Source organism: Somniosus microcephalus, chromosome 8 (assembly GCF_052327205.1).
Source record: "Somniosus microcephalus isolate GS21.2 chromosome 8, FLI_Smic_1.0, whole genome shotgun sequence".
NCBI lineage: Eukaryota > Metazoa > Chordata > Chondrichthyes > Squaliformes > Somniosidae > Somniosus > Somniosus microcephalus.
In genome coordinates, this window is record NC_140994.1 from 71,056,343 (window position 1) to 71,068,588 (window position 12,246).

General features: G+C 39.8%; 1 protein-coding gene across 4 annotated transcripts in view; it reads right to left on the reverse strand.

Annotated features, from left to right (window-relative positions):
• ptenb (phosphatase and tensin homolog B) overlaps nucleotides 1-12,246 on the reverse strand; it is a 160,760-nt gene that overhangs the window by 16,792 nt on the left and 131,722 nt on the right. For 2 of the 4 annotated variants that reach the window (XM_085994867.1, XM_085994866.1), the window contains exons 6-8: nucleotides 6,774-6,915; nucleotides 4,346-4,512; nucleotides 334-366 (exon numbers count right to left, since the gene is read on the reverse strand). In XM_085994867.1, coding sequence (XP_085850993.1) covers nucleotides 334-366; nucleotides 4,346-4,512; nucleotides 6,774-6,915 — 342 coding nt within the window. The remainder of the gene's footprint in view (nucleotides 1-333; nucleotides 367-4,345; nucleotides 4,513-6,773; nucleotides 6,916-12,246) is intronic. The other 2 variants (XM_085994869.1, XM_085994868.1) reach the window with 1 other exon arrangement.

Genomic DNA, 12,246 nt, shown 5'->3' on the forward strand with positions numbered 1-12,246 from the left:
AGTAAATTTCTTGCTCTACATGAGCTCTAAAGCTCGATTCTCAAGTAGATTTCAGAAAGGTATTAAATGCTGTTTCCAAAGAGTAATTTCTGCTTCCAGAAGTATGGGAAGCAGATAAATGAATGAATTACAGTCGTTGCAGCAGCCGTACCCCTCTTCTGGATGTCTGAATAAATTTTCTTGCTGTACTGGGGAAAGGCACCAAAGTAAAATGCGTGTGGCTATTAGGAACAGAACAATCAAAACTGGACATAAAAGATTGAAAGAGTTACTAAATGAAATTTTAAAGCACTGTAATAAATTAAAAAGCTTTAAGTACGCACTCATACAGACCTGGTAGAAGATTGGCTGCAGATGTTGCATGTCCTGGAGAAGAGAAAAAGCAAGGAAAGGAGGAGCAAAAAACAGCATTTTTGATTGTTTTAAGTAATGAGGAACCTATGACATGTGTGGGGGGGGGGGGGGGGGGTTGTGAGCAAAATAAAGGAATCCATCCAAAAAATTTCCCCGATAGCTCAACAAGTTTATTTATCGAGTCACTGAGCTAGATTTAATTTCCAATTTGAGTCAAGCTAGCTGATCGCAGTCAAAAAGGTGGTAGGGTGCTATCGTAGGCCACAGTGGATCTAGGTTAGGGAAGGAAAAATCATCCAGCCCTCCATCCCAATTGCTATTCAGCAACCCTTACTGAAAATGCACGAGTATGGACATTGCACAAGTATGGAAAAAGATTAAGCTCAAGTTTGAACCTCCTGCGTTCAAATGGCCTGCTGACACTCAAGGCAGCGAATTGCACATGAATAATGCCACTTGGGTGGAATTATCTCAGGGGCCTGTGCTTGGGGAATGGTACCCCAGCAATGCCTTCAGATTGGGAGGAAGACAATTGATGAGAAAAAACAAAAGACCTCTTTTCTTTTTCCTGCTGATAAGCGACTTGCTCCTGGTGGGCAGAAGACAAAAACTGGCCGAGATTAACAGAGGCATATTTTGCCCCCCAAAATCTAAATATCAAGTAAAAGCTACAAAATTAGATTCCCTGCTTAGGTCAATTACATAAGTCATAGAATCAATTAAAATAACCAGTTAAGTACCATGGGGAAAGATTTCCTCTGTATGCTATGAGTAATGAAATTGTAGAACCATTTATAAATAATGGGTTTGCAACTTTGTTACAGATAGCACAGAGAAATCTCTTCTTTAGAAGGCACCAGCCAAGTATGGCCCTCTAAACAATTTTCAGAACAGCACTGAAGCATGATAAATAAATGTAATTCTGGTTGCTGTTTGACTCAGTTCATAAGCAATGTGTGTAATGAAAGTACAGGAAACTTTCTGATATCCGGCACTGACTGGACCGAGCTGGTGTCGTACCATCAAAAGTGCCGGACATACCAGCGTTAATGTTGAAACATACGGAACTGAAAAGCTCCGTGTGAATCAACAAACCCTGTTGCGCTTCAAAACAGTCGGCTGCAGCTGCAAGCGTCTCTAGCTGAAGCTGTTGCTATAGCTACAGACCTTGCAGTGCCTGACTGGGAAAAAAAAAGCAACGAGAACTAAAAAAACGTATAGAAAACGGCTCCTGATTTTTGCCGTTAGATCGAGTATTCCGGACATATAACCTCCGGATAAACCAAAGTTTCCTGTATTAGGACAAGGCTGAGTGGGAGCCAAGCGATACATGGCAATTCTGACTGTGATATGCCATACTGTTAGCCAATTCAGCTCCCAATTCAAAAAAAACCCTGACTCAGTGTGTGCGTGCATGTTTCTTTACATGTGTAAATTTGTGTGTTCAGGTGAGGAATGTTAGTGCTGAGGAATGGAACACTCTCCATTTCAGGCACCCAGGGTCAGCATTAAACACTTCCAACTCCAGTACAGCAGTTAGATGTAGACTAAATAGGCCCGAGTACCAACCTCAGAAGAGCACCCAATTTTTCTATTTCCTGTATCAGCTATCCTGTGGCTTTAATGATTACCAATTAGTGCTAAATTTGGGGCGGTTTTGTGCCATAACCACAAGAAACTGGATAGCGTCCTCCAAAACTCATTTCATTTCGGACACAATACAAAGGGTTAGAGTTAATGGATGTTGCTTGGATTGAAGAAGTTGGAGGGTGGGAAGTGGGTCAGTGCTGGGCCCACATTTGTTTTCAATATACAGACAATTTGGAGTGGGGCATAAGGAGTACTACATTGAAATTTACTGATGACATAAAAGTAAAGGGCTTGCCAAACAGCAAGGCGGAAACTCAGTTTAGCGAAAGCAGACATATGAATACATTATAGAAAGGAAATAAAAGCAACAGAGTTTACAATATAGATACATTACATCATCAGGGATGAGACTACAGTTATGAGGAGAGACTTGAGATATTGGGAGTATTTCCACTGAAGCAGAGAAAGCTAAAAGGAAATTTAATAGAGGTTTGAAGCAGAGGAAGATATAGAGTTACAAGGAGAGAACAGGGCAGTGAGATTAGTCTTAGATTGCTCCAGCAATCAGCTAGCGCAGACATGATGGATCAAATGGCCTACTTTTGTGCTATAAATTTCTATGGTTTTTATGGTTTGCGGCAAGCTGAAAGAGACTGCCATGCTATTACTTTGAACCCAGGTCCCAAGGGTGAAGTCCTGTGTCTGAATCATTGTACTACACAGTTCTTCTATCTATTACATACAGAGAAGCATTACATATATAACTGTAAACCTAAAGTATTGGCTTTAATTTTTATTATTAAAAAAAATCCAGTCATGAAAAACAAAGTCAGATGGCAAAACCTGTCAGGTGTAACGGTGGCAATAATGGACATTAGAAATTAACTAAAATTGGTTGAAATGCATTCTTGACTAACACACTGCTAAAGTGCATTATAGCTTATCCAAACATTTGAAAATCTATTATCCTCCATTTTTCATCATGTCAAGAATTTTACCTCCTGTACCAGGATTTAAACTGATACCTAAAGCTGATTTGTGCTTTTGGGAATACTTGTGCTTTAATTCTTACACTCTGTGCAGGAGTTGTCTCATCTGATGGCCACCACAGCCAGAATGAGGTAACTTATCAAGAAATGACATTCCTCTATTTGGCACATAAATATCACATCACAAATTGACCTGGTTGCTTGCATCAATTTTCACGGTTCAAGGCCTCAACTAGCTTAAAAAAAAAAAAAAAAAATCAGGCACTGGAGCTGGTTTTCGGTCAAAAGCCATTTTTTCAATGTGATTCGCAGCTCTAAAATGGATAGTATATTAAGGAAGCTGGACGAATACAGGAAGTGACTTAAAAAACAAAAACAAATGTTGTAATAGAGTCAGAATAACAGTTAAACATAAAAACAGAAGGGAGTGAATCGCAAGAAAAGACAGCGGAAGTAGATTTTTAGCTTTAGTTGTATAGGATTCATTTTACAATAGTAGAACTATACTAGACAAGGGCACATTTTCATTATAATATGAGTGTTTACATCACAATTGTGAGAAGAAACTTTAAAATGGCCCGTCCAGGTCTTTCCAGTGCCCTAGGGGTTAAACAGCTGTGCAGCAATGGTTAACTGGCTATAATTTAATATGATAGCAAAATACTGCGGATGCTGGAAATCCGAAATAACTACAGAAGATGCTGGAAAAACTCAGCAGGCCAGGCAACCTCCGTGGAGAGAGAAATAAGAGCCAACGTTTCAAGTCGAAACCCTTCTTCAGAACTGAGAAAAAAAGGCAGGAAATGAAACATTAAAAGGCAGTTTGGGGGCTGGGAAATGGGATGAAAGAAGAGACATTAAGAGATATTCAAGGTGAGACGAGATGGTACTAGGACAGGTAAAGAAACAAACAATGGCTCTAGATGAAGTGTGAAATGCGCTGGCAGAGTGAAAGACAGCTGCTATGTGGGAGAGAGAGAAAAAAAAGGAAAAGGCACAAACCAAAAGTGTGGATAAAAAGTGAAAATAATAGGGGCCGAGGTTATGATCTGAAATTGTTGAACTCGATATCGAGTCCGGAAGGCTGTAAAGTGCCTAATCGGACGATGAGATGCTGTTCCTCGATAATTTAATATGAATTGTTTGCAAAATAAGTTCAATCTCCATTAGTGTTGTGCTTGATTGTTGAATGCCTTTTGGTGGCGATGGAATTGGGGGGTGGAAATCGAACATTTGAAATAAGTTAAGTGTTATAATTATTTACATTTCTACTCGTTTTAACAAGGCTACTGAAGGCGAGACTTCCTCTTGCACTGCACTTCACAGACTAAAGCTGCTGTGTCCTCGCTGTATACCAAGATATTCATACCTCTAGTTATATTAAAATGACCCCAGATCTGCTGAGAACAAACCTTTTTCATCATCTTGTTCTGTTTGTGGAAGAATTCCACTTTAATATCTCCACATACTGGCAGAGGTTGAGGAAAATCAAAAAGCATGTACTTTTCTTCACGCCTGGTCGGTCCCAAAGGGGAAGTGAAGATCTTCACCTTCAGCTGCGATACCACAAACATAGGGTCTAAAAAAGAACAAAAGACCTTTAGCTTTTCAGTCCTAGCAAAAAAACAGAAAATATTAATTACAAGTTTTTTTTTTTTAAATAGCTAAACTTCAAAATTTCTAATGAAGACCAATGTAAATTACAAATCTGGTGGCTTCAGGTAATAATTCAATGTTCACAGATAGAAATGTCATAACATAATCTGTCCTCCAATAACTATACTACAAACTAGAATAGAGCATCTTCCTCTAATCTGAATACTGAGTTCCTTTTGCAAATGGGCAGACTTTGAAGAGTCATGTTAGTTGAGAATTAATAATTCAGCAATTCATGTGGAGCCTATACAGAAATTTTAATTTGACTTTTATATTTCAAGACACCAGCCAGATAAAAAAGCAAAATGATACTGGTGTCAGTGTCACAAGATCCTGAAACTTAAAGGGTTTATTTTAATAGCATTCAAAGCTAAAAATTCTATTTCAATACTCCCATTACTGCCTACTCCCACCTATTCCCCCAAGTCAGGATCTTGCTTCCTAATGCTCTTCCTTTTAACTGAAACAGCAATAGGAGATGCAGAAGCATTCAGTACTGCCCACATGAAGCTCCAAACCTGAAAAATGACTGTACTATTTCAAAAGGAAATCAATCATGTGACAATTTGAGCACACATCAGAGATTTGTGAACCTTCATTCAACCGGGTGCAAGTAACCTTTTAGTTTTTAAAAAAAGGCAATTTGTGTGGGGAAGGAAAAAGGGGATTTGGTGGTACATTGGGCTGGCATGCTGCCTTTCATTTGTGGGATGTGGGTGAAAATTCACTCTACACCAATAGGATGAAAGTCTTTATTGCTATGGGTCCTATATGAAGTAAGGGCAATGCCATCTGGATGATCGTGGGAATATGCCATGTAGAAAACTACCCATAATTTTATATAAATTGGCACTCTCAGAGAAGCCACAAGGATATCTGGTCTGCAAATGGAACAATTCAACTCCCTGGCAGAGTAGTAGCTATCCTTCGAACACTGGAGCTAAGGCCCATTGCTTCGGTACTGCAGAAAGGAGGTACACCTGACCAGGTATGCTATTCCTCGAAACTGAAATTCCTCACCAATTTCTTTTTTTAACTAATAATATGATGGGGGCTTCTTGCCGCTTTAGTGGTACTGAGCAATACAGGGCTGCATTCCTAGTCTGTCTGAATTTGCACCTCTCAAGTTATGGCAGCAAATGGGGTGCTACAATCGACTTCCCTGGACTAGGGATAGGCAAAGGAAGAAAAAAAGCCATGCTTTTGTTTCTGACTGCATCTAGTGACTCCCTGCTAGATAATGAGTATGTGGGATCATTAAGTGAAAGAGAGACAAGCTTGGCAGTGATGCTCCCCAGTCAAATGGCCAGTCAACTCTCCAGCGTCACATATGAGGAATAGACACTTGGTTAGATACCCAGAGGAGTACCAATGCTCAGAAAACTATACCTCAACACAAGTCTTACCCCTAGGAGAGCAGGGGGAGAAAATTGGGCAAAAACACACAAGCTGATGAATTCCTATTAGTTTCTGACCTGGAACACTGAGGATTTGCTTAGTATTGAAATGCGATGTGGTATCAAACTTATTTAATTTGAGTGGTTTTCGAAAATTGAAATTTCATGAGCAGCATGAAAGAAAATACCAATGAGTGCTGATTAAAACATGAAAATAGCAAGAATTATTTCTAGTTCATCACGTTCACCCTATTCATGAATTGTCTGAAAATCCTCACTGCTAACAGATCTTAGTTTGATAAATATCCATCAGTCTTACGGAATACTGTCATTTTTGCCCCACCCCCCAATTCCCACCAAGAGCAGATCAGCTGAATTGAACTATAGGAATATCTATGGACAGCTCTGCATCCAGCTGAAACTTTCTGGTTCTAATCTCTCCCAATCTATACTTTGGGTAGGTTCTATTTAGCGGTATAAATGATTCTTCGAGAATATGAAATTTTACAAATTATTAAACTTAAAAAAAATCAGCATAGTCCAATCAGATACAGTATTGGGAAAGTACATTTAGCCATTACCAGAACTAGTTAGAAATATCAGTTGAAAATGTTTGTATTCTAGATGCTGTTGTAATACACTAGAGCACTGTTCAAATGATTTGCTGTATTTTATTCTGCCTGGTCAACAGCATTGACAGCAGCAAACTGAAGCAGCAATACACGATTACAATTTTCTGCCCATCCCCTCCAATATATATATCTAAAAAAAGTAAAACAAAACTTACTGCATGTTCCACCACTGAACATTGGAACAGTTTCAAATTGCATCTTGTGAAACAGTAATGCCACTGGTTTATAATCCAATCTGTGCTTCAAAAGGTAACTGTAATAATATACATAGCGCCTCTGGCTGGGAATTGTTACGCCCTTAAAAAAAATAAAATATATATTTGTATATTGTTCAATACCACAGTATAATTGCTTTGAAAAGCTCAGTTTCTAGTACCCAAGGTACTGTGGTACAGTTTACTCCAATTCCTGGCAACAAAGGCATTAGCGATGCCTGGGTATACACAATAGTTTCAGAGCATCAATGAGCAGTGACCAATTTTGCAATGCAACAATACGGCTATAAACCCACCAGCATTTTAGATGACACGCAACTAAAATGCCTGGTAATATCTCTTAACTACGGTATGTTGGATCATTTGTACTGGTAGGGTTCCAGAGCCCATGGCCTGTGTCTGCTAATTTTACACCGGTATACCTACTGGCAGGATTTACAAGTCCACAACAATTCAAAAAGAACAAAAGCACCAACAGGTTAGATTTTTTGATTTATTTTGATGCATGAGACATTCAAAAACTTAATAGGGATATACATAAATAATCAATCATTAAATAAAGCCACTTAACACATCTATCCCATTCCTCAATAATCTATGGGACTGTCTCGCTATTCTTTACACATAATTCAAACCTATTTTCTACCATCTGATTTTCCATTCCAGCTTCAAAGTGTGCTCACCATAACTTTTTGCACTCCTTATATTCCCAAAGCAAATTTAAATTCTTTTCACATTAATTGCATCGTGTAGCATTTTATTCCACAAAGCCAGCATTCTCCAGGGAAAGTGAAGTCTTGTTCCAAAACTATATTAAAAGTTTTGTGCAAGATGGTAGGATCTAGGCAACACTAACCTCAACAGTATGTGGTCAAGATGGCTGCAGAATCAATCATGCCACAGCCATATTGTCCTCTGCTCTCTTACCCACCTTAGCTCCGCTTGCGCCCACACAGATGCTGACACCTCATTAACAGCAACTCCATGGGTGACCAACTTTCTCTGCTCCCAGCCCAGACTGAGTCTCGCCACTACTTTTAAGCAGCCTTCCCACTTCACACTAACAACCAGACAACTACTCCCTCTGATCCTACATGATCCTCATCTACAGCCCAGCTACGATTAACACCATCAAAGATCTACTATTTGGTGTCGACCAGCGTACCCTCTTGCCCTACTTCTACAAAGAAGAGTGCCTCTGCTTTAATTTCTAGAAGGAGAAGCTGCTTAGTTGATACCACAGCAATTACACTGGAACAATGGCAACCATTCTCGCCCTTCCTTTGCACTCCAGAGAGCACATCTCTTCATCTGAGTGTGTGGACGAAAGCTGGATACTGTCTCAAAATACTTTGTAGTTTCAGTATTATTTCTTTTGACTTGTACTCATAAATTTATTTCAATACAATCAAATTGTGTTCACCTTTTTCAATGAACAGAATGAGACTGGAACAATGAGCATTAACAGGTATTCATCATTGTGACCAACACAGTTGGGCCAAGTCCTCTCCTTACTCTGGATCCACACACCAAATTTCCAGCAGTGGTCACTGGTAGTAATCGGGAACCAGAGCCTCAATGGAATTTCCCCCTACCTTGCTGAGCCACGCTGAGGCTTATCAACATTTTTTGGGGAAAGATTTTCATTTTCAGGTGAATATTAAATTACCCATTCATCTAAACCTCCTTAGTAAGCAAAAATCCAGTGTTGATTTTAATATACTGGGAATAAGGGAGTTCATGAAATGCCCATGGGAAAATATGTTACCTGTGATCTACATGTGTAAGCAACACATAGATGGTGAATAGGAGAAATAGCTAGTTTATTCCCCTATACCAAATTGGCTATGTGGAGATTTGTTTTCCAATAAACTTGCATATTTGGGAATTACAAAGGATATAATCATCAATGAGACCAGAAATGTGCACAAATACTTAGCTCTACGATGTGACAGCTGAACTTGTGTTACTGCACCAGTTCAAACTTGGTGCTGTATGAAAGAAACACAGTTCAGCTGCAGTCTGGCAATTAGGGAATAAGTGCAGCATTATTGCCACAAGGCACATAAATACAGCAAATCCATGACAGTGGGAGAGTAGCAGTTTCAGTTGTAATGTCTCACACACACACAGACACTCGCGTAAAATAGGGCTTGATCAGAGAATATCAATAGACTGTATAAATATTTCTCATATTATTCCTCCCTGCTTCTTTTGAAAGTATGGACTTTTCAATGTTCCACAGGCACCAGTAGCCCTCGAACTTCACAGAAGTGGTCATTCTTCATGGGAGCCAAAACAAATGAGCATGATTTGGTCTTCACCCAATATAACAGTAAATTTCTAGCACAAATTACAGATTAACGCTCATTCCTCCCCCCTCAAACCTCCAAATAGAGGCATTCAGGGCAATTGTAGTACACCAGCTGTTGCCTCAACTGCAATCAGCTAACTCAGCACAGATCTGGAAAGGAACTTGGGCCCATCTAGTCTAAATCACATCACATGATGTCTCTACCCACTAGGCCATCAGCTGAACTTACTGCACTGAAGATTTAGAACAGTTTCAAGCTTCAAATCTTTCTAGGAGGACCTTGCATGACATTCTTGACAATACCAAGAAACTGGCATGCAAGTTGAGTGAAACTAAAGCGCAATAAAATATAATATATATATGCTTTGCAACAAATGGTGCTAGTGATAAGGGTCATATATTGATTCGTTTGCAAAGCTCGCTTACTATTAATTTTCTTTTTTGAAATGGACGCAACAAATTGCTTGTTTAACACCAGTCAGCACCTTACTTTTTACTATATATAGATCGATCTTTCATTTACTTAATCCTTGGATTACTTCTTTAAAAGTTAAAAATATCTCTGCACAGCATCTTAATCCTTTGAGAAGCTGTCTTAAGGCATACACCTTGATCTTCTTTCTCACCTCACCTCTATTACACTGAAGTAGTTCTTACTTCTGCTGTCACTCAATATCTGTGTGCAAACCATATTCTCCTGCTGCTTCTGTCAAAGGAGCACTGCTGCCAGAAAAACAGAATCAAGTGAACTTATCCTTAGTGTCCTCAACCACTCTACTTAATGATTCAACCCGTCAACTATATTCAGTCCATGCTTTCCCAAGTTGAATTTTTCTTTTTGGTCAATCCTTATGCCCCACTCACTGCTACAGCATGGAGTTTACAGTATAACTGGCTGTGACAGTACAGTACACAATCAAACTTTAATAAAGCAATATAATTAGTTACAGGGACCCTGCTTAAGGTAACAGGCTGACTAATGAGGGACAGATATAGCCAGATGGGACTGAAAATAATGAAACTTGCCGACAAATTTTCTAAAATTAAAAAGTATGAATCATGCATAAAATGTACATGTAAAATGTTTAGCTCCTAGAGCTCCCTGCTACAAACTACTTACATGAGCTGGGAACATTGGCAACACTGATTTTTTACAATATGACAAGATAGACACAGTTGTGGAAGGTCACTCAGCCCATCTTATCTAAATCATCCAAAAACAGTCCCATCACAACATCAAGCTGTTTTCAAATGATTCCAGGATTTCTGCCTCCACTACCCTTCCAGAAGTCCATTCCATGCGTTGATCACTCTGAGAGGAGATTCCTGACAACAGTCCTAAATCTGTCTTTTACTATTTTGAATCTGTGCCCCTTGTCCTGCGCCATCATATACCACCTACTTCCACCTCTAACATCACCTGCCTCTTGTCCCTACCTCAGCCTGTCTGCTGCTGAAAGCCTCAGCCATGCCTCTATCACCTCCAACTTGACTATTCCAATACACTCCTGTTCGGTCTCCCATCCTTTACCTTCTATGAACTTCGGCTCATCCAAAAGTGTGCTGCCCATATCCTATTCCGCACCAAATCCCACTCACCCCACACCCATGTACTTCCTGGCCTGCATTGGCTCTTGGTACCCCAATGCCTCAAATTTAAAATGCTCATTCTTGTGTTTAAATCCCTTTATGGCCTCCCTCCACCCCATCGCTAACCTCCTCCAGCTATACAACCACCCCTGAACTCTCCGTTCCGGACAGGCCTACTGTGCAGTCCCGCTTCCCTTCACCCAACCACTGGTGGCCACATCTTCAATACCAATGTCCCACACTGTGGAATTTTCCCACAAAACCTTTTCACTTCTTCTCCTTTAAGACCCTTCTTAAACCTTCTCTTTGACTTAGCTTTTGGTCATCACTCCCAACATTTCCTTCTTTGGTTTGGTGTCCATTTATTCCTTGCGCCTCGGGACTTTTTTCTATATTAAATACGCTATATAAATGCAAGTGTTGTTGTTACTATAAACCGATGTTAGGCTGACTAGCCTGTAGTTGCCAGGTTTATAGGTAGTAGGATAAAAATAGATAAAGAGTGGGGCACTTATAAGCTTGGGAACACTCAAAGTAGTAAAGTCACCCAGTCTGTATGGGATGCATCCTAGGTTGCTGAGGGAAGTAAGGGTGGACATTGCAGAGGCTCTGGCCACAATCTCCCAATCGAACTTAGATATGGGAGTGGAGCCAGAGAACTGGAGGATTGCAAATGTTACATCCCTGTTCAAAAAGGGGGAGGGATAAACCTGGCAACTACAGGCTAGTCAGCCTAATATCAGTGGTGGGGAAACTTTGAGTCACACTAATCTGGAACAAAATGAATTAGCACTTGAAAAAATACAGATTAATAAATGACATCCAGCATGGATTTGTTAAAGGCAAATCGTGTTTGACTAACTTGATTGAGTTCTTTGATAAAGTAATGGAGAGGGTTGATGAGGGTAGTGTGTTTGATATTGTGACTTTCAAAAGGTGTTTGATAAAGTATCATATAATAGACTTCTTAGAAAATTGGAGCCCATGGGATTAAAGGGGCAGTGGATATATGGATAAGAAATTGGTTAAGGGACAGAAAGCAGAGAGTAGTGGTGAACTGTTGTTTTTCAGACGGGAGGGAAGTCTGCAGTGGTGTCCCCCAAGGGTCGGTGTTGGGACCACTGCTCTTTTTTGATATATATAAAAATTACATGGACTTGGGGATACAGGGTATAATTTCAAAGTTTGCAGATGAGACAAAACTCAGAAATGTAGTAAATAGTGAGGAGGACAGTAACAGACTTCAGGAGGACATAGATAGACTGGTGAAATGGGCAGACACATGGCAGATGAAATTTAATGCAGAGAAGTGTGAAGTGATTCATTTTGGTCAGAGGAGAGGCAATATAAACGAAACGGTACAACTTTAAACTGGGTGCAGGAAGAGAGAGACCTGTGGGTCTATGCACACAAGTCTTTGAAGGTGGCAGAACAAGTTGAGAAAGCTGTTAAAAACACATACTAGATCCTTGGCTTTATAAATAGAGTCAGAGTATAAAAGCAAAGAAG